The sequence below is a fragment of the Sarcophilus harrisii genome, chromosome 5, assembly GCF_902635505.1.
Source record: "Sarcophilus harrisii chromosome 5, mSarHar1.11, whole genome shotgun sequence".
Lineage (NCBI taxonomy): Eukaryota > Metazoa > Chordata > Mammalia > Dasyuromorphia > Dasyuridae > Sarcophilus > Sarcophilus harrisii.
The window spans coordinates 107,376,044-107,395,681 of NC_045430.1; the positions used below are offsets into that span (position 1 = coordinate 107,376,044).

At 44.6% G+C, this 19,638-nt stretch overlaps 1 protein-coding gene across 3 annotated transcripts; it reads right to left on the bottom strand.

The window, feature by feature from the left end:
- Window positions 1–93: 93 nt before the first annotated feature.
- PLEKHG6 (pleckstrin homology and RhoGEF domain containing G6) lies at window positions 94–18,385 on the bottom strand. 3 transcript variants are annotated; one of them, XM_023504557.2, is made up of 16 exons: window positions 18,198–18,385; window positions 16,309–16,503; window positions 14,422–14,577; window positions 12,670–12,834; window positions 12,258–12,353; window positions 11,937–11,987; window positions 11,391–11,540; window positions 10,221–10,331; window positions 9,425–9,574; window positions 9,056–9,193; window positions 8,694–8,813; window positions 8,049–8,181; window positions 7,754–7,869; window positions 2,010–2,164; window positions 782–1,495; window positions 94–392 (listed from the first exon to the last, which is right to left on the bottom strand). In XM_023504557.2, exons 2-16 carry the CDS (start codon window positions 16,441–16,443, stop codon window positions 383–385), a joined length of 2,400 nt encoding a protein of 799 aa, XP_023360325.1. In that variant the 5' UTR covers window positions 16,444–16,503; window positions 18,198–18,385; the 3' UTR covers window positions 94–382. The 3 variants fall into 3 exon arrangements, with proteins under 3 accessions (XP_023360325.1, XP_012406180.1, XP_031794158.1); XM_012550726.3 differs by having other exon boundaries at window positions 782–1,498; XM_031938298.1 differs by lacking the exons at window positions 14,422–14,577; window positions 16,309–16,503; window positions 18,198–18,385 and adding an exon at window positions 13,239–13,321 and having other exon boundaries at window positions 782–1,498.
- Between the last annotated feature and the right edge of the window lie 1,253 nt (window positions 18,386–19,638).

A 19,638-nucleotide genomic window follows, 5' to 3' on the forward strand; every position in this document is an offset into this window, starting at 1 on the left:
CATTTGGACCAGCAGGTGTGAGGACTGAGGACGGAGGCAAAGCTGGAAGACTTCCCAGGAGGAGGAAGATTGGGAGCAATGCCAAAAAGGGATCCATTTTCTAGTTTCTGTGGTGAAAGAACAAAGATGTTGTCCAGACATGTGCTGCCCTCTTCTGGTTTCATCCCAGCTACCACTTTTCATCTCACACTGGACCACTGCAATCAATTTTATCTATAATACAGAATTTTATTTGCATTTAGGGAGTGTTTATGATACAGAAATTTACAGTCTTGATCCCAAACTTTACGTCACAGAGCCTGCATCTGGTTCTTGCGCTGAGGTGGGTGGATGACCAATACTTCTTGGATCAGATAAGAAATCTTAGATGTCTTAGATGAGGCTATACCTCCCTGGAAAAAGATAGAGAGATAGGGTGAGGGGGGCGTCTCTAGCAATCTTATATTCCAAATATATGGGAAAAGGGTGAAAGAGTGAAGAGGGATTGCATAAGAGTGAAGATTCTGGAGAGGATCCTTCCCTCCCTTTGACCAACCCCCCCCCCCTTTTTTTTTTCTGAGGCAATTGGGTGCCTTGCCCAGAGTCACATAGCCAGGAAGTGGCTAAAGCTAGATTTGAACTCAGTCCTTCCAAATTCAGGGCTGGGGCTCTATCCACTGCACCACCTTGCTGCCCCTTGACCAACCCTTTTATTGAGCATTTCACTCTTCATATGACCCCTACTGTTCTTTATACACCCCCCCCTCAAGCCTCCACTGACACTCTTCTAGGCAGTACTTACGATGTGGTTAGCGGGGTATCTAGCTGTATGATTTGAGACCCACGCATCCTCTGGAGTTCACCTATGGTCAGCTTCTTGGGCCGCCCAGCGCTGGACTCTTGGACTGTCTCTGAGATCCCATCGATCCGCTGGCTGGCCAGGTCCTCCCGGATCTCCTGGAGCATTTCTTCTGCCCGTAAGGAGTAGGGCGTGGAATAACGTTTGGGTACCACAAACAGAGGACTTTCTTCCTCATCTTCCCCTGAGGAGTTCCAGGGGCTCTCTCCTGCAGAGTCTACCAGAGATGGCGAGAGAGGTACCTGTCCCCGAAGCCGAGCTCGGTGCAGAGTTTCCATTACCACGTCCCCTCCTGCCGGGGACCCTTCTTCTTTCTCTTTCTCGGACCAGGGTGGGGTCTCCCTCCTCAGAAGGCTGTGCCCTCTCGGGATAATACCATCCTCAGGAAGCTCAGGGGCACTCTGTCTTTGAGGGGCATGGGGATTGGAAGGCTGGAGTCTTCGAGGGATGTCCCGGAGGTCAAGATTGGAGAGGGTCAGTCGGGGATCCTGGCAGAGGGCAGGCCGGAGTCTGTGGTTCAGTGGGGATTGGGACCCCTGCACGGAGCCGGATATTGTGCCGTAGCCACTGTCAGAACCATCATCCAGGCCTAGAGAAGAGTCTTCTCTGTCTTCTGTGACCACCAGGTGAGGGACAAGGACTGAAAACTCTGAAGTTCTGCTAAGGAGGGGAAAACAAGACCGCTCAAATTTTGTCTCTAAAGTTTTTGCTCTACCTAGAAGTGATCTTCCATTCTGAGAAGAGAATATTTCCTAAGAGAGACTTCTTTCCTCTCCCTGATTTCAGTACCAGTGAGAAGGAAAGAATACTAGTTTGGGAATGAATTGACCTGTGTGACCTGAAACAAATCACTTTGAGCCTGTTTTCCTAGCTACAATATGGAAATTTAAGGTTTCTTCTAGCAGTAAAATTCTATAGCTGCATATAGATAGCTTGAAGGTGTGAAAACTCATAATTTGTGTCTCTGTCACTACTTCCCATTACTGATTAACCCCTTAGGCCTATCTAATGCCCTTCAATTAATGTCTGATGCAGATAACCATCCTGGACTCTAGCTAGCCTGGGCTCCAAATACTCTTGACCCATTCCATTCCCTCTGAATGATACATCTCACCCTTTGTTCTCCCTTCCCATAATTCTGTTGCTTGAGGATGTGGATAATTGCATATACCTCCTCTCCAGATTGTGGTCTTCTACACTGCTCTGAGAGCCATTGGGAGACGGGGTTGGGGGCCTTGTGCTGGGAGATTCGATGTCCCTATATAATGCCAGGAGCTCCCTCTTCTGATGTACATATTCCTCTGTCTTTAATTTCTGTAGGGTGGCCTGTTGGATGAAAGAGGAATTAGACTTATTCAGAAGGATCTTAAGACTTGGAGGCAGAAGTATAAAAAACACCTCCCTCCCTAAAATCAATAATAGCTTTCCCTTGCCAGCTCTACCTTTGAACAATAGGCTCCCTTCTGCTGGATTAACCAGTTTGGGAGAAGATACCTACCTTCCAGAAATCCCTCCCACAATTGAAAAGGGGAATAGGATGAATACTCAGATTGTTTTTTGAAGTAGAGTACCCTACCACTAACAAGGCCCTTGGAGGATGATTTGGGTTGGGATGATCCACCTCTCATCAGGGAATTCCAGAGGGAATTTTTCATCTATTTTTCATCTTCTCTATATTTTTATTTTTTTTCCTCTTGCCCCTCTCCCATTACTCTAGGTAAACTTAACTTCCTTATTTGCCTTTAAATCTCTACTCCCTATCTTAAAAACAACAATAATATTTATCTACTCTGAAAAAACATACAAATTATTGTCCTATATTTTTCTTACCCTTCATTGATAAACTATTAAAAAGAGTAATTTGGCTCTACTCCCTTTCCACCTATTCTTCAACCCTTTGCAATCTGTCTTTTAATCTTAGCACTGCATTCAAATTACTCTCTCCATGGTGACTAGGTGGCCTAATAGATAAGAACACTGACCCTGGAATTAAGCACATCGGAGTCCAAATTCAGCCTCAGACACTTCTTACTAGTTGTGTGTCTGTGAGCAAGTCACTTAACTGCTGTCCCCTTCAATTTCTTCATCTGTAAAAAAATACTAAAAACAACTCTTCCCTCTCAGGGTTATTGTAAGAACAAAACAAAATAATATTTATAAGATGCTATGAAAGTCTTTTTTTTTTTTGACTAATGCAGTTGGGGTTAAGTGACTTTCCCAGGGTCACACAGGTAAGAAGTGTTAAATGTCTAATGTCACATTTGAACTCAGGTCCTCCTAATTTCAGGGCTGGTGCTCTATCCACTGCACCACCTAGCTTCCCCTATGCTATGAAAGTCTTAAAGCACAATGCTTACAGATTTCAATAACAGATGAGATGTTCCCTACTTAAAGTAGGTACTGATATATAGTGAATTATTGGGCAGTAATATGGCAGAAATGATTATTTTTCTCTTGTATTTAATAAATAATCATTTAATTAGAACCAAAGGTTTTCCCCTTTTCTACTTCTTGATGAGGTTGGGAAGGGGGCTGGTGTTGTGAGGTATCTCAAAAGAATTTGCAGGCTTGAACCCATTTTCTAGTCAAGGGGCAAAGTTTTATTGCAATTGTAATGCCATTACACGCGGGTTAAGTCCAAAAGAAAGTAGCTAGGAAACCGAAGCAAAGAGACACATTTATCCAGCTTTCTATCAGTGACATGCTAATTCTATGGCCCAGAGAAATGATCTCTGGAATTTTGTTATCACTGAACCACAGGATATCTATCTGACAGCAATGAACTGAGGAGTGATCTGTTTACTATTGTCTCAGAAGTTTGGTCTGTGGGACTATCCTGAGTCCAGAAGCTATCTGACAGAGGAATAGTCTATTCAGAGTCAGTCAGATTGGGCCTGGGAGTTTCTTGAGGCAGACTCCAAAGCCAGATTTAAGATTACGGACTTTTCATTAGAACAGAAGCCCTCTCCCCTCCCTAGAATCAGGGGACCTCAAAATCATTGCTATATTACATCATTCTCACCAGTGGCTTTTTATTTGCCTAACCCAATGGTCTTTCTCAGTTATTATTTTCCTTGGTCTTTTTTCCCCAGCAATTTATATTCTTGACTTTCCTAGCATTATTCTCTTTTAGTTTAACTTTTATTAAGTGACCATTCCTCAGTCTTATTTACTGGGTCACTTTCTTTCTCCCATCCCCTAAGTGGGAGATGCTATGAAAGCTTCCCCTTGCCAGCTCTACCTTTGAACAATAGGTTTACACCTCCTAAGTATGAGTATCTTCCAAGTATCAGAGAAAAATGAGAAAGTCCTCTGTCTTCTGTTTGTGGTACCCAATCTTGTCTCCTTTCTCTATTACATCCCTTGCCAAACATTCATCCCTATTATTTCAATTGTTTTTTTTTTTTTTATGCAGATAATTCCAAAATCTTTATGTCTAGTCCTAATCGCTTCTTTAAGTTCTTCTAAAACAGTTGGACTAAATGGCCCTTGAAGTCCCTTCCAACTGGACATTCTATACTGATATGATCTGGAACAGACCCTTGGAATATCTCTTCATGTCGATATATTACATGAATATCTCCAACTCGACATTTCAGAAACAATTCACTTTCTAACAAATTACAAACTTCCTTTATTCTGGTCACTTGGACACAAAATCTTTAATTCTTTGCCCTTCTTTACATTCAGCTGATTTCCAAGTCTTGTACATTCCATCTCTGCAATATATTTTCCTGCTAGCCCCTCCGCTTCATGTACATGGCTACCATCCTTGGTAAGGGTGGTTGGGGGTGGGTGAAGCAGAAACTAATAATATTATTACAGAATGATATGTAGTGGGACTGAAAATATGGGTCATGGAATCCTGTCCCTATGCCTCCTTGAAGATCTGAAATGGTCACTATTCTAGTTAAGGTGCACAAATATTCATATTATATCATGATTCTTTGTTACACTGTCTGTGACACAGCATTTGAAATAATCCTTAAAAATAACAACAAACTTATTTATACACATGTTGCATCTCCCTTCTTGATTAACTTATAAGATCTCTGAGAGAAGAAACTCATTTTTCATCATTTTATCTCCAGCACCTAAGCAGAATGTCTTGTACTTTTGATAACTTCATTTAGCTGCTTAATTAGTGCTGAGTAAACTGAAATGTTGAACACCTTCATCTATGTCTTCATTCCTTACTGGTATACCTTAACATCTCTTTTTCTACTTGCCATTATGGTACGTATTTCTGGAGCCAAAATTCTATCTCGCTAAAAAAAGGTATTTGTAACATATAAGGAGTTTGAGAAACATAGTTTCTGGGTAATCAATCATTTAATTTATTATGCTATATTATTAATAAAAGGATCATCATTTGGCCATCTCTTTTAGACTAAAGACTCTTCATTGAACCTAATCAAATTTATATGCCATTAGAAGAGTGGATGTTCCTGAGGGTAGAAATCAAATTGGTGAGCAATTAATGAATGAATATTATAATGAGACGTAGACCTATTCTAATGATGGTCTGATGCACATGACTGATCAGTCAGTTTTGGTCACAGAGATTATCCATATTCATATCATCTATCTGACAAAAGGGAGAATTCATATTTTCCATCAAATGATGGAAATGAAACTCATCAATTGACCTAACTTTACCTTTTGAACAGATTTGAGTTCCCCTTCTCAGTATCAGCCCTTGCACTTCAAAGACTGCCTGAGTAACAACTTATAGAAGCTAATTTCTGAATGAGGAAGTAGAAAAGGGGGAAAAACCTTGATTCTAATTCAATGATTATTTATGAAATATAAGAGAGAAACAATCATTCCTCTCATATCCCTGCCCAATAATTCACTATCTGTCCATACCTAGTCTAGATAAGAAATCCTGGGACCATCTCATCTGCTCTTGAAGTCTGTAGGTTTGCGATTTCCTCTGTTCCCAATAAGTTCCAAGTCATCATCGCTTCATGGCTGGATTATTCCTTTAATAACTGACCTTTGTGCCACAGGTCTTTTCCCTACTCCCACTCCAGGCCACCTAAGGTGTGCAGTTAGTTGCCTGGCAAATTTCTCAAATATTGCATTAATTGTGGTACTTCCCTTCTCAAGAATCCACAATGTCTCCTTATTTTCTGCTGCTGCTTACAAATCTAAATTCTTCCCAACCCTGTCCCCAAGCTACCTATCCAAACATTTCTTCCCACTGTTTCCTAATTTGTGACCTATGTTGACTCTCAAACACTGTTCATTCTGCCTTTGCTCACACTATTCTTGCTGTCCGGAAGGCCGTCCCCTCATGTAAATCCTACTCACCCTGCAAAACTCAATTCAAACATCATCCTCTTCCATTTCACCAGGAAAGAATAAAATGAGATGATTTCTAAGGGTCTTTCTAGCTCTAATATGGGCAGCTAGAGGGTGCAGTAGATAATGTCCTGTGGGTTTGGAATCAGAAAGACATCTTCCTGATTTCAAATCCAGCCTCAGAAACTTTCTAGCTGTGTGACCTTGGGTAAATCACTTAACCCCTATCTTCCTCAGTGCTCTAATCCATAAAATGGGAATAATATTAGCATGTCATTTGGGCAAGTCACTTAACCCTGCTTGTCTCAGTTTCCTCATGTGTAAAACAAGAAAGAGAAGGAAGTGGCAAAGTGATTCAAAACCTTTGCCAGAGTTGGACATGACTGAAAAATGACTGAACCATAACTCAAATTCCAGCTCTAAAGCCTCTGATTCTTTGGCCAGTGTGGAATGATGGAAAGAACCTTGGACTTGGGGGTAGACAATATAGCTATAAGAGAAGGCTTCCAGCTAAGTGTTAGATCTGAAGTCAGGAAGATCTAAATTCAAATTTCTTTCAAATTCTTTCTAGCTATATAAACCTGGGCAGAGCTCTAATCCATAAAATTGGAATAATATTAGCATCTACTTTCTAGGCTTATTGTGAGGACAAAATGAGATAATGTCTTTAAAGTGCTTTACAAACATTAAAGTGCTATATAAATTATGGCTATCGTTATTATATCACCTCTCTGAACCTCAGTTTCCTCATTTATGGAGTTGGACTGGATCACTAAGCTCTCTTCTGTTGCCCAAATCGATATTTCTGTAAGTCTCTTTGACTATCCTGGCTCACACTTCTCTGAAATGTCTAGTGTATTCATACTATGCAGTTTGGCACTTAATTGTTTGAAGTATGTTAGTTCTGTCTCAGATTTGCTGGATTATGAAGGCTTTGAGGATATGGATTACAGCCTATATTTTGTTTAACTGGTGACTCTCCCTCATCCTACTTTATGTATCAGTGAGTAAACCGCATCCCTTCATCCAGAAGATCCAGTACCCCAGGAGTCTAGAAGCTACTTATAGTTACTAACCTACCTAGCTGTTTTCTGTGAAGTAGTGATTCTCTCTCTCTCTCTCTCTCTCTCTCTCTCTCTCTCTCTCTCTCTCTCTCTCTCTCCCTTTCTCTCTCTCTCTCTTTCTCCCTTTCTCTCTCTTTCTGTCTGTCTCTCTGTCTCTGTCTCTCTCTTTCTGTCTCTGTCTCTCTCTCTGTCTCTCTCTCTTTTTCCCTTTCTCTCTCTCTCTCTTTCTCCCTTTCTCTCTCTTTCTGTCTGTCTCTCTGTCTCTGTCTCTCTCTTTCTGTCTCTGTCTCTCTCTCTGTCTCTCTCTCTTTTTCCCTTTCTCTCTCTCTTTCTCCTTTTCTCTCTCTTTCTGTCTGTCTCTCTGTCTCTCCCTCTCCTTCCCTCCCTCTCTCTTTCTCTCTCTCTCCTCTTTTTCTTCTCTCTTTCTCTCTCTCCTCTTTCTTTTTTCTCTGTCTCTTTCTCCCTGCCATTTTCCCCCTTTCCTGTTCTATTTCTCAATCGCTCGCTGTGTTTTGCACCCACTCCTCTCCAGCCTGCAGAGTACCTGGGCCTTCTGTATCTTCTCTAGCCAACGGCTACATTCATTTGGATTAGGACAATGGAAAACAAGGGCGCTGGAGACACACTGGAATTCAGTAAGATGGATCATCAGGAAGCTGTCTGGGGTGGAGAAAAAATAGGAAATGTAGGGAGACAGAGGAGAGACTGCTTCCCTCTCCTGCTTCCCCCTCCCTCTTCCCCCTTCACTGAGCCAGCTGGACATTGGGAAGAGGAAGGAGGAAGGACTGAGGTAAAAAGAGGAGGGGTCCAAGGAATGGACTAGGCTAGGAACAACATACTGGGGTCGCGAAGGGCCTGACACACAAGCTTCTCCAGCATGAGAGGTGGGCGTATGACCTTAGCCTTGTCTGCCTTGCGCTGGGGTTTGGTCACCAGAATCACATCAGAGAATAGGAACAGGTACACGTCCACCTAGGAGCAGATGGGGAGGAAATGATGATAAGCTTGATGTAGGATGGTGGGAAGGATGGGATGGGGGGATTCTGGGTGAGAATGTACAAGGACACAGAGATGTATGAGCAGACAGCGAGCACATATCAGAGGGCCAAAGGGGACCTTGAGGGACCTTCACCTAATCTCATCCGCACATTTTATAGATTAAGAAACAGGGCAGGTGAGATCCTGGAATCATAAGCCCAAAGTTCACAACTTGTTAGGAGCAGAGTCAGGGAGGGAACACAACCCAAGTCTCATGACTGAGGTCCAAAGCACATGAGCACATAGTCCAGCGTCATTATGCCATATAGTGATAGACTCAGGAACATAGACATGGGTGCCCACAGAGCCCTTGAGAGTCCCTGAGCCCTCTCTGTCCCACCTTGCAGCTCTCCTGCCCTCCATTCTCCATCCCTCTCCCCATTCTTACCATCTTCTTCCAGCTTTATTGTCTCTCCCTGTCCCCCAGTCTCTGCGCTTTCCCTCACCTTCCCCTCTCGTCCCTCTTTCATTCGAACAGAACCCTCAAGTAGCAGCTGCCGGGTGTGTTGATGGTCGACTCCCAGCATGGGGGAGGTCAGATCTAGGTTGGAGAAGGGACGCAGGTTCTGGGGGGGGGGGGCAAGGAGACCATATTAGTGGATAAAGTACATGACCCCAAACTCCGACGGAACAGATATCGATGCTCTCTCTCTTCCCGTCCTCTCTGCCTCTGGGACAGTTTCATGCTTCTCACTTCCTAAGGCTCTTTCCCCTTCCTTTTCCCTCCTCCTCCTCTTTTTGCCCTGATGCGGGGCTCATCCCCCTCCCCACCCTCCTCCTTTCCCTCCCAAGTCTCTGCCTTTCTTACCTTCTCTATCTCCTCAGTGGATGGTTCCAGCACTTCGTAGGGCCCGATGCGCTGGGCAGCAGCTGCCAAGCTGTCGTGCTCCTCCCCCTGACGCACTTGGCTGTTGATGTGGTGTAGGAAAGCCTCCACGGAAGAAACCTAGGCCCAGGAAATAAGGGGACTGTCACGGGCCAGCCTGTGCTGGTTCTGCCAACCCTCGCCCAAAGAGGGCCGGAAGGATAACGTAGAGAATCAAGAAATGAAATACAGCTATAGTCTAGGAGAGATAGACCCACCACTTCATTTTGTCGATGGAGAAGAGGATTTTCCTCAGGAGTTCCCAGAGACCCTTAAACTCCCTGAAAAGGCCAAACCTTTGTTTATCCATACCATGGAACTGAGAGCATCCTGGACCTGGGGCTCAGGGGTCTTTCTGAGCACAGCCTGGAGCAGCAGAGGGTATTTGGTGATTCTTTGGTGAGGTTTGATGAGCAGATCACTGAGTTGCTGGCGACCAGATCTTTTGTGTTTCTCACACCACTGTGGGAGGGGAGAGAGAGAGAGAGAGAGAGACAGAGAGAGAGAGAGAGAGACAGAGACAAAGAGAGACAGAGACAGAGAGAGAGAGATACAGAGAGACCCACAGAGAGAAACAGAGACAGAGGAAGGTGGGGGAGAGAGAACAGGAGTCAGGAAGTGCCATGGATGAAGGCTGTTATTTGTCCTTTGTCCTTGAAGAAGACCTTGTGGTCAAGGAGATGATGCCATGACATTCGAATGAGTTGGATTTCAGTGAGGTAGGGCAAGGTCACCTGCCTCGCTTTCCCCTCCAGAGCCATCTGGGTCCAGTGGCCAGATATAGGTCAGAAGATGGCCCTGGCTATAATGGGAGACCTCAGCTTTTTAAACTACTCTTTAACAGGTCTCAGTTGGACTGAGGCTACACCCAGTCAATGATTAAGGCTGGGACAGAGTCAATAATAATTATATAACAATAACTTTCACCAAGTGCCTGAGGCTTCACAGTGTTTTCATCTTTTCCTCCTTGAGATTAACAGAGCCTTGGGCTCTTGGAGAGGGGGATGGTTGTTCACTACCCCCTGGAGCAGCCAGTAAAAGCCCTTGCCTGTCCTGGCCCCGATCCTGCCCCTCACCCCCACCCGGATTTCGTCATGGACTAACCCACCTGCACGTAAGTCTGGAAGAGAGGGTTGTTTTCCTGTTGTTCCCGAGCATAGGCCATGGTTTGTTTCACGCGAAGACAGTACTGCACGTATGGCTGGAACCGTTGGCTGAACTTGGGGTGTTGAAGGGTGGGAGCCCAGAGGAATAGGGTCGGAGAAAATAAAAATGATTCAATAGACACTTCAGACCTGTCTGTGGAGACTGCTGGGTGGGCAGTGGTGGTGGCGGTGCGGGAGAGCATCATTGCTCCCCAGACAAACCCTTGGTCATTGGCTTCTGCTGATCCCGTCTTATGTTGAAACTTGTGAGCACAGAGTTGTGGGAGCACTTTTTGATTTCCGCCCTCACTATTATCCTAGATAAAGGTAGCCTTCCCCTTTTCTCTGTCTCTGCATCTAGGGTCTCTGACAACCTTCTGGCCCTGCTGTCCATTTCACATCAATAAGGAAAGAGCAATTTTCATAAAGTGGGCAGGTTCCCATTTCCCTACTGGAGGCAAGGGGGATTTCACAGGAAGCCTAGGGGGCATCTCCTCTTGTAGGTAGAAAGCTTGGGGGTTCAGGAAAGGACTGTTATTTTTGCTATACCGTCCCTCAGTAGGATGTATGGAGCCTGTTCTGGAAAAAACTGTCCCATCACATTTGTCTCTGGGACTTTTGCTCCCTCCCAGTCGCTGTTTCTCTATTTCCATTAAAGCAAACCCATGAAGTGCTTGCCTCCTTCAGCCATCTATTCTTGTTCTTAGTAGGCTGTCAATGGATATTTTATCAATAATTTATCAATTACTTATTTACCAATTTATCAATATTTATCAATAATTATCAGTAATTAAGAGGTTTTCTTGATAAGGGCTTAAGTGCTAATGATCCTTCTTAGAATTATTGTCATTGTACTTTGGGATGCCTAAAGATCCCCAAACCTTTAAGACCTGAAGAAATGAAGTTAAAACAATAGAACTACTGTGGGGAGTTGATTCTTTGAGATGGAAAACTGCCCCTTGTGCCTCCTCAAATCAGAGTGTAGTATAAATCATATAGTCTCTACCTATCTGAAGATCTGACTTGTGGCTCAAAATCTGGAATAATAGGTCAATATGCCAGGTATTATCTGAAGTCCTCAAGCATGACTGATCTGAAAGTACCCCCTCCCCTTAATTCTACCCATTACTCACTGTCAAGAAGCCATCTTGCAGGCCCAGAGGGTCCAGAGGCTGGCCTGAGACCCGGGTCTTCTTCAGGATAGGTCCTAGCACCTCCTCCCAGAAACTCTGATGGGCACGAATCAGGTTTGGTACATTTCCAAACAAGGACTCAACTGGAATCTTGGGGAAAAAAATATGGAGATGTCTCAGAGCTCCTGTTTTCAGCTTCCCTCCTCCCACTGATAGCATTGATGATCTGTGGGCCTGAGGCTCTAAATAAAACAGGCAGCAAGTAGAAAGAGACCCAGACATGGAATGTGAATAGTTCTGCTTTTACTGTTCTTATCACCTAGAGTTTCAGAATGGAGCTTTGGCTACAGATAGTCTGAGTTCTTTGCACCTGGGGAGGGGGAGGACAGATGGGACTAAGAAAAAGTGGGGAGAACTCTGGGAAAAGGGGGTTAGGTGAGCATGACTGGTAACTGGGGCGAACCATTTGTAGCACTGAAATTCATTGTTTAAGGTCTTGCCAGGCCACATGACCAAACCTTGTACATACCCTAGCCCCATACTCACTTCTGTCAGAAGCCCCACTCTTTGTAGATTCAGCAGACCGGCTGCCAGGAGCTAGGGATAGAAAGATTTAGGAACAGACCTCTGAAACACGAATCTCTACCACAATCTTGCATCAAATAATTGATCCCCTCCCTCCCTTGGCTTAACAGGTCAGGAGGTCTGAGGTCAGGAGATATAAACCCAATCCAGAAATTTATTTTTCTTTTCCCTTCTTGGACCTTACAATTGAGGGTAGGATGGGAGTGGGTGCTGAGGAATGCCAATGAAAGCTGGGGAGTTGGAGGACCCCCGTGGGTGGAGACAGGCCTTGGGAATGCTTACATCAGTCATGATCTTCAGCTTTCGGATGTAGGACAGTTCAGTGGTCACTAGCTCCCATAGTGCTTCTTGCTGGTGACAGAGCTCCCGGCTCATCTCCTACGAATGGATGGAGGGCTGGTTCAGTGGGAGGGTGAAGGAGAGGCAAATGGGGAGGGGGAGAGAGGGAAGGACAGACGGATCTCCCAGTTTCTTTGGATCACCTTTTCTTAGAAGTGTGGGGGCCAGTATGTGTTTGCCCGTGACTGTATGTGCATGTACACATGGGAGCATCATTTTATTTTTATTTATAAAGCTCTTTATTTTCACAGATAATTTTTCAACGTTGACCCTTGCATAGCCTTTTGTTTCAGATTTTCCCCTCCTTCCCTCCCTTGTGCATAGGATGGTAATGTGTTCCCAGCCTCATCTGCACCTTATGTCCAGGTACCAGTTCTATCCAGGACTTCTCGATGGTCAAGCCTCTGTACCAGCTCTCCCCGATCTCCCAGTATCTCCGATCCTCAGGGGGCAGGCGAGGCATCCCGAACATGCTGAAGGTATGCAGCCTCATCTCCAGCTGCCTGGCCTTGGCCACTTCCTGGGTAATACAGGGACCGAGGTCAGGGCCGGAGCCCCCAGGCAGAGTGCTGACCCTGAGCAGCGGGAGCCCCCAGTCCAGTCGCTGGCAGAGGGGAGGGGCAATTCTAAGGTTTAAAGTAGGGTGGTGGGAAAATGGCTAGAGGGAGCCCAGTCCTTCAGATCCCCTCTCAGACTGTACAGAGGAAGCTTTCTAAATGGACTTTTCTCAGTGATTCAGACAGAAATCCCAAAGCATCTAGGGATCCTGCCTCTTTCTGCCTCATAGAATCCAGGTAGCAGAGCTAGAAGGGACATTAGAGTTCATTTCACCCAACAACCCATTGGACAGAAGAGAAACTTTGAGATAAAATGGTTTACTCAGGGTCACTAAGATTCAACATCACAGTTATAATTAGGACTCACATCTTCTGATTACCTATCCAGGAATCCAATTTTCCACCATGCCATTCTTTCTTTAGTTTCTTCTACTACTTTCTAGTTTTTTTTTTTTCTTTGAGATATACTTTACACAGCTGTTGTGAGGATGAAATGAGATAATATATGTAAAACTTATAATTGACTCCTCATTTTTTAGAAGAGAAGATTATATTAGATGACCTCTGTGATCTTTTACTAAGCAGATAAATCATGGGGACTTGCTTAAGATACATAGAGGTTCAGTGACTTACCTAACATAGAGCAAGAGAATGTCGAAGATGAGGTGTGCACATAAATGTCTTTTCAGACTAGGATATGTATGCAGTTTTTTTGTTTTTCTTTTTCAGATATATAATCAATTTAATGTTGCTTTCAAAGTTGTCTTGTTCATCTCTGTTTCCTTTGGAATTTCTTTCTATTAACTTGTGGGGTTCCCCCCCCCCATTTTAAAAAAGCTCTTTATTTTCAAAACATATGCATGGATAATTTTTCAACTTTTTTTTTTGCTGAGGCAATTAGGGTTAAGTGACTTGCCCAGGGTCACACAGCTAGGACGAGTTAAGTGTCTGAGATTAGATTTGACTCAGGTTCTCTTGAGTTCCTGGTGCTCCATCCACTGCTCCACCTAGCTGCCATAATTTTTCAACATTGACCCTTGCAAAACATTGTGTTCCAAGTAATCCAGTATATGTTAAACATGTTAAAAATATGTTAAATGCAATATATGTATACATATTTGTATAATTGTTGTGTTACACAAAAAAAAAACCTGAGAAACAAAACAAAATAATAACAAAAAAAGTGAAAATGATTCACACTCAGTTCCCACAGTCCTCTCTCTGTGTATAGATGGTTCTATTCATCACAAGATCATTGGAACTGGCCTCAATAATTTCATTTTTGAAAAGAGACACATAGAATATGTATTAATAATAAAATAACTTAAACTTACTTAATTTCTTTTTTTCTTCTTTTCTTCCTTTCTATTTTCTTTATTCTTTTCTTTCTATTTCTTTCTTTTCTTTCTCTCTCTGTCTCTCTCTGTCTTTGTCTCTCTGTCTCTCTCTCTCTTTTTCTCTTTCTCTCCCTCCCTCTCTTTCTTCCTTTCCCCTATTATAGGAGCTTGCTAGGGCAGCAAGGAAGGGGAACTTTGGAAAAGGTCCTTTACCTTGACTTTGGGAGAGTTTAAGGGACTCGACCCAAAATATCCACCATGCTTTTTGTCCGGCTCTGGCTCTTTCAGCCTCAGTGGCGACAAGCCTCTGGATTGGGGAGAATTCTTGGTGAAGGGGACAAGGTCCTGCAGTCGGTGGTGGGAAGAATCCTAAGACAGGGAGGAGGGATGAGAAAGGGGCATTTCTGGGAATGTTCATGGGGTGGTCCACGCCAAGCTTTTGCTCCTGGCACGCCCTCTCCTGCCCTTCTCCCTGGGCTCCGTTTCCCTAAACTTCTCCCTCCAAACGAGTTTGGTGCAGGGGCCCCTCCCAGCCTTGAGTCACAGAAGGCGCTGCCAGAGAGGCTTGGCCGAGAAGGGGCATGTTGGCCTGGCACTGGGAGCAGGCCCCGGGGCAGACACAACTTCTCCCGGGAGAAGCACAAGCCCCTACTCGCACTCTCCCTCAGGCCTTCACCCAGGTGGGCGCTTGCTGCCCGGTGGTACATCTCACACACATGGCTCCATCCCGTGTCCCCTGCAGCCATGGGCCTGCCGGACCCATTTTACAGCTTGGTTCCCTTCCTGTTCCTGTGCGTTCCCACCCCCCATGTATCCCCCTCTCTGCTGCGCTCCCACATGCATGTTCATGTACGGAGACTGTTCACGGTCTGTTTCCTCCCCTGACTGGGAGGGGGCTTGCCCTTCCCTGGGCAGGTCCAGCCACATTCCTCGGGCCTACAGGTGGCCTGAATCATATCTCCTCTCCTCCCCTTCCCTAGGCCATATGCACTCCCCTTCACCTTCCCCCAGTTTGAGCCCTCAAGAGGTGCCCTGGAGCTCCTCACTCTCTAGGAAGCAGGAATTTGGGAAAACAGCACAGTGTAGAGGGAAAAAGTGAGGGATGGCATCAGGAGAGACCTGGGTTAAAATCTGATCTTTGAACTGTGCCTGTGAACACACCACTTGAAACCTTCAAACCTTAATGCCCACATCTGTAAAATGGGGATAATCATAGCATCAACCTCAGGGGGTTGTTGTGAAGCTCAAATATGGTAACAAGGGTAAATATCTTCTTGACTACAAAAGAGGCGCAAGGGATAGAAGTGAAGGGAAGATAGTAAAAGAAGGAAAAGAGGGTGGGGAGAAAGAAGAATGGGGAAATGAGAGTGAAAAAAAGGACAGGGAGGAGAAAAGGGGCAAAGGAAGAGGAAGAGGACAACAGAGAAAGGAATGGAGGAAGAAAAGGAGGGATGAGGGGAAGGAAGGCAGTGGGAAGGATAAGAAGCTGGAACTGAGGAAGAATAAGGAAGCTAAATAATTCCCTGTCCCACAATTCTACCACCACCTTAGTCCGTGCAGGGAAGTGGAAGAAGGTTTACCTTTCTTGAGGAAAAGGGGAAAAAAAATAATAACCAAGATTTATAATGCTCTTTAAAATTTGCAGACATCTACATTATTTAACTCTCACAATAACCCTGTGAGGTAGGTAATTATTATGTATTTCCATTTTATAGATAAAGAAACTGACATATGTATTAAAGTTTGCAGAAGTCTATATTTTTATCTTATTTGGTTCTCACAACAACCCTGTGAGGTAGGTAATTATTATGTATTTCCATTTTACAGATAAAGAAACAGGATATATATAGTGTGTATGTATATATATATATACATATACATACATATATATTTGTGTGTACACACACACACACACACACACACACACACACATTTATATGGGAAGGGCACTCCGGAGCAGTTTATACATGTCCAAAGAGGAAAGACTTGAATTAAAGTAGCTAAGAAATTCTGCCTCCTCACCGGTCAAAACCCCAGGAAGATGGAAAGAAGGCAAGACCAGGGTAGGGGAGAACGAAATAGGGAAGCCAAGGTTCTTACCTGTTGAGCAGTCCCTCGTAGGTACAGGTTCTTGATGTTTTTATGGTTTGGGGGTTTCCCCCCATAGGTTTCAATTCGAGAGGCCACCAATCCATGGACCGGGTGGCCCTCATCTGGGATACTGAACCCCTTCATTCCCTATGCTCTCGGTCATCTCTGAGGTAACATGGTTAAGAAGGGAGGGATCACCTGAGGCTGCAATAGAAGGGAGAGAAAGGTCAGTCTCATAACAGATTTTGGTGTGGAGATGTGTGTGGGGTATGTGAAAGTCGTGGGACACACACCCAGGGACAGACTGAGTCAGAGACTGAAAGAGAGAGAAAAACAGAAAGAGAGAAATAGGGATCCCTAAGGCCTGAGAGGGGGATAGGCAAGAAGGCCCAAAGGGAAGATTTTTCTTGGGTAAGATTGGTATGTTCTTGACAAGTCATGGAAGGGATGGGCTGGATCATAGTGGTCTGAGGCTGGCCAGCTAGTACGCATGAGGGGGTGTTTGTTGACATTGGTGAGTATGTGTGGGCAAACTATCTATATAGAAAAGTCCTTCTTTGGGGAGTGGAGGAGGAGGATGAAAGAAACACAAGCATGCATATATAATACACACACACACACATATAAATGCATACATATAAATATAACAAAACTAAACAAATACATAGGGCAAAGTCCTCCAATCCTGTTCTAATTTAGGAGGAAGACCTAGACTCAACGGGGAGCTGTGGCTGGTCTCTGAGTCGCTGAGCCCGGTCTCTTGGCTTTCTTACCTGTATATTCCCACGCACTATTAGCACCCTTCTCCCTTGATCCTAAGACCCTTGCCCCTTGGTCTCACCTTATACTTCCTGTTCCTCTATCCTTGGGTAAAAGGTACAGGGGGAAGCTCCAGGATTTAGAAAGCCAGGTAGAAGTATTCAGGGGGAAAAAAAGGTCCCGGAAAGAGAGACTAGGGTCCAGGAGTAGAGACAAAGGAAGCTGAAAGATGAGGGTCCCCGGAGGGAGGGAGAGTAGGAGTTTAAGTTCTTGTTCTATTCCACACCAAGCCCCCACCCCTGAAGAAAGACTTCAGATTCTCTGAATCAATATCCTAGAGGTGCTCTGCCTCCCTTGCCTCTCTTCTACCTCCCTTCGCTGACAACAAGCCTTTCTAAACTTTTTTGTGCATTATCTAATTACCCATTACCAGTCTAATGAAGACTAAGAACTCCTCGGAAGAATGTTTCTTAAATGCATAACATAAAATATTTTTCTTAAATGCATAAAATAAAATATATAGAATTGCAAAGGAAACAGACTTTGTATTGAACTAAAGCTGTAATATTTTTCCCCATATAAGTTCCGTTCATGGGCCCCTTGGGAGTCCGAGGATTTCAGAATAAGAACCTTTGGGCTAGAGATTCCTCTGGCAGGGGGTGGGCCAGGTTGGGCTGGGGGACTATGGGAGCAGAGAGTCAAATAGTGACTGTGGCTACATCCTCCTCCCCTCTGCCTTAAGTCTGCAAACACTTTTCATTGGGCTCCTTGGCCCTTTGGGAGCTGCCCATCTCCGCCCCCCTCCAGTTTTTCACTCTTCTCCCCCTTCTCGACTACCTCAACTCCCCTCTTTTCTCCCGCGTCAGAACCGCTCTGCTCCTTATTGCCTGGACTCTGCACTCCCATGCCCTCTTCTCCCAGCACCTGCCCAGCCTCTCCACCCTCCCTCCGGTGCCTTCCTGCCTCCCCGAGAGCTGCCGCCCGCTCCCTCCGGGGCACTCCTTCCCCCCTGCGTCCTTATGTCCCCGGGGCCTCCTGCGGGCCCTCGCTTCCCCCTCCGCCCTCCCTCCCGCTGTCCACACCTGCCCCTGCCCCCTCCCTCCCTGCCACTCCTCCCCTTCCATCCCTCTCCCTCTAACCTGTTCCCCCAGGTGGCCCCGCTCCTGTCGCCCCTCCAGGAGTTCCCTCCTATGCGCAGCTCGCTGGATACGGCAGCAGGGCCAGCCCGGTCCGTGGTCCGGCAGGCACTGGGACAGAGCGGCCCGGCCGGCCCGGCAGCAGAACTGGTGTCAGGTCGGGGAGGCCGGGAAGGAGAAAAGGGCGGGGCTGGGCTACGGTCCCGCCCAGCCTCCCCGGGACTGGGACAGTGTATGTACTCTGTGGGAGGCTTCCCTCCGATTCCACCCTGCAATTTACTCACTCTTCTCCCTACTTTCTTTTCTATCAAGATATTGTCCTGCACAGTCGGATACTCCTCTGTCAGTCCCACTGCACCTTTTAAAAAGGGATCCTCTTCCAGACACGGCTAAATTAATTACTCAGGTGCGCCAGGTCTGCCTCCTTCCTCCTTGTAATCCACAATGTGCATCCCCTACCCCGCCAGGATGGAAACCGCAGGAACAATTATTATTGTTATTAACGACCACAGCAGTAATTGCGTCACTATCACTGTGGCTACCACTTCTATTAGTACTAAATTTTTTCTAAACTAATGGAAACCCTAAAAGTCATGGAACACATTGAAGGAGAAATAAATAGAAGTGACCATGGGAAATGGGAAGGTGTCTAGAGCAGGGCTTCTTAAACTTTTTCTACTCGTTTTTTTTTTTTTTTTTTGGCCTGAGAAATTTTTATATGATATATAGGTATATAAAATAGGTATGCAAATCAAGCATTTACTGATAATAAATCATAATTTTATGACCTCACATGGAGTCATGATCTCAGTTGAAGAAGCTTTTGTCAGAGGAAATATATATCCAGAATATGCATTAGAATTTTTCTTTGCTTTTTTAAAAAAAGTAATAGCTTTTTATTTTCAAAATACATGCATATGTTTAACATATATTATTAGATTACTTGCCATCTAGGGAAGGTGGGAGGAAGGGAAGGAGAAAAATTTGGAGCACAAGGTTTTACAAAGGGGAATGTTGAAAACTATCTTTGCATGTATTTTTTTTTAAAAGCTTTTTATTTTCAAAGCATATGCATGGATAATTTTCAACACTGACCCTTCCAAGACTTTGTGTTCCAAATCTTTCTCCCTCCCTTTCCCCTATTCACTCCCCTAGACAGCAAGTAATCCAATGTATGTTAAACATGTGCAATTGTATACATATTTCCCACATTTATCACGCTACACAAGAAAAATAAAATGAAAAAGGAAAAAAATGAGAAAGAAAAAAAAACAAGCAAACAACAACAAAAAGATGAAAATACTCTGTTGTGATCCACATTCAGTTCCCACAGTCCTCTCTCTGGATCCAGAAGGCTCTCTCTATCATAAATCTATTAGAATTGACCCAAATCACTCTATTGTTGAAAAGATCCAATAGACTTTTTCTTTAATCAAACATATAT

Excerpts from the sequence above, each read along its gene's own strand:
- PLEKHG6 (XM_012550726.3), bottom strand. The coding sequence starts at position 16,443 with ATGAAGGGGTTCAGTATCCCAGATGAGGGCCACCCGGTCCATGGATTG. Across the intron at positions 10,332-11,390 it reads TGCAAGATGGCTTCTTGACA|TTCAGCCAACGGTTCCAGCC; the intron begins GTGAGTAATGGG and ends CAACACCCCAAG. Across the intron at positions 9,575-10,220 it reads TCTTCCAGACTTACGTGCAG|TGGTGTGAGAAACACAAAAG; the intron begins GTGGGTTAGTCC and ends CCCCTCCCACAG.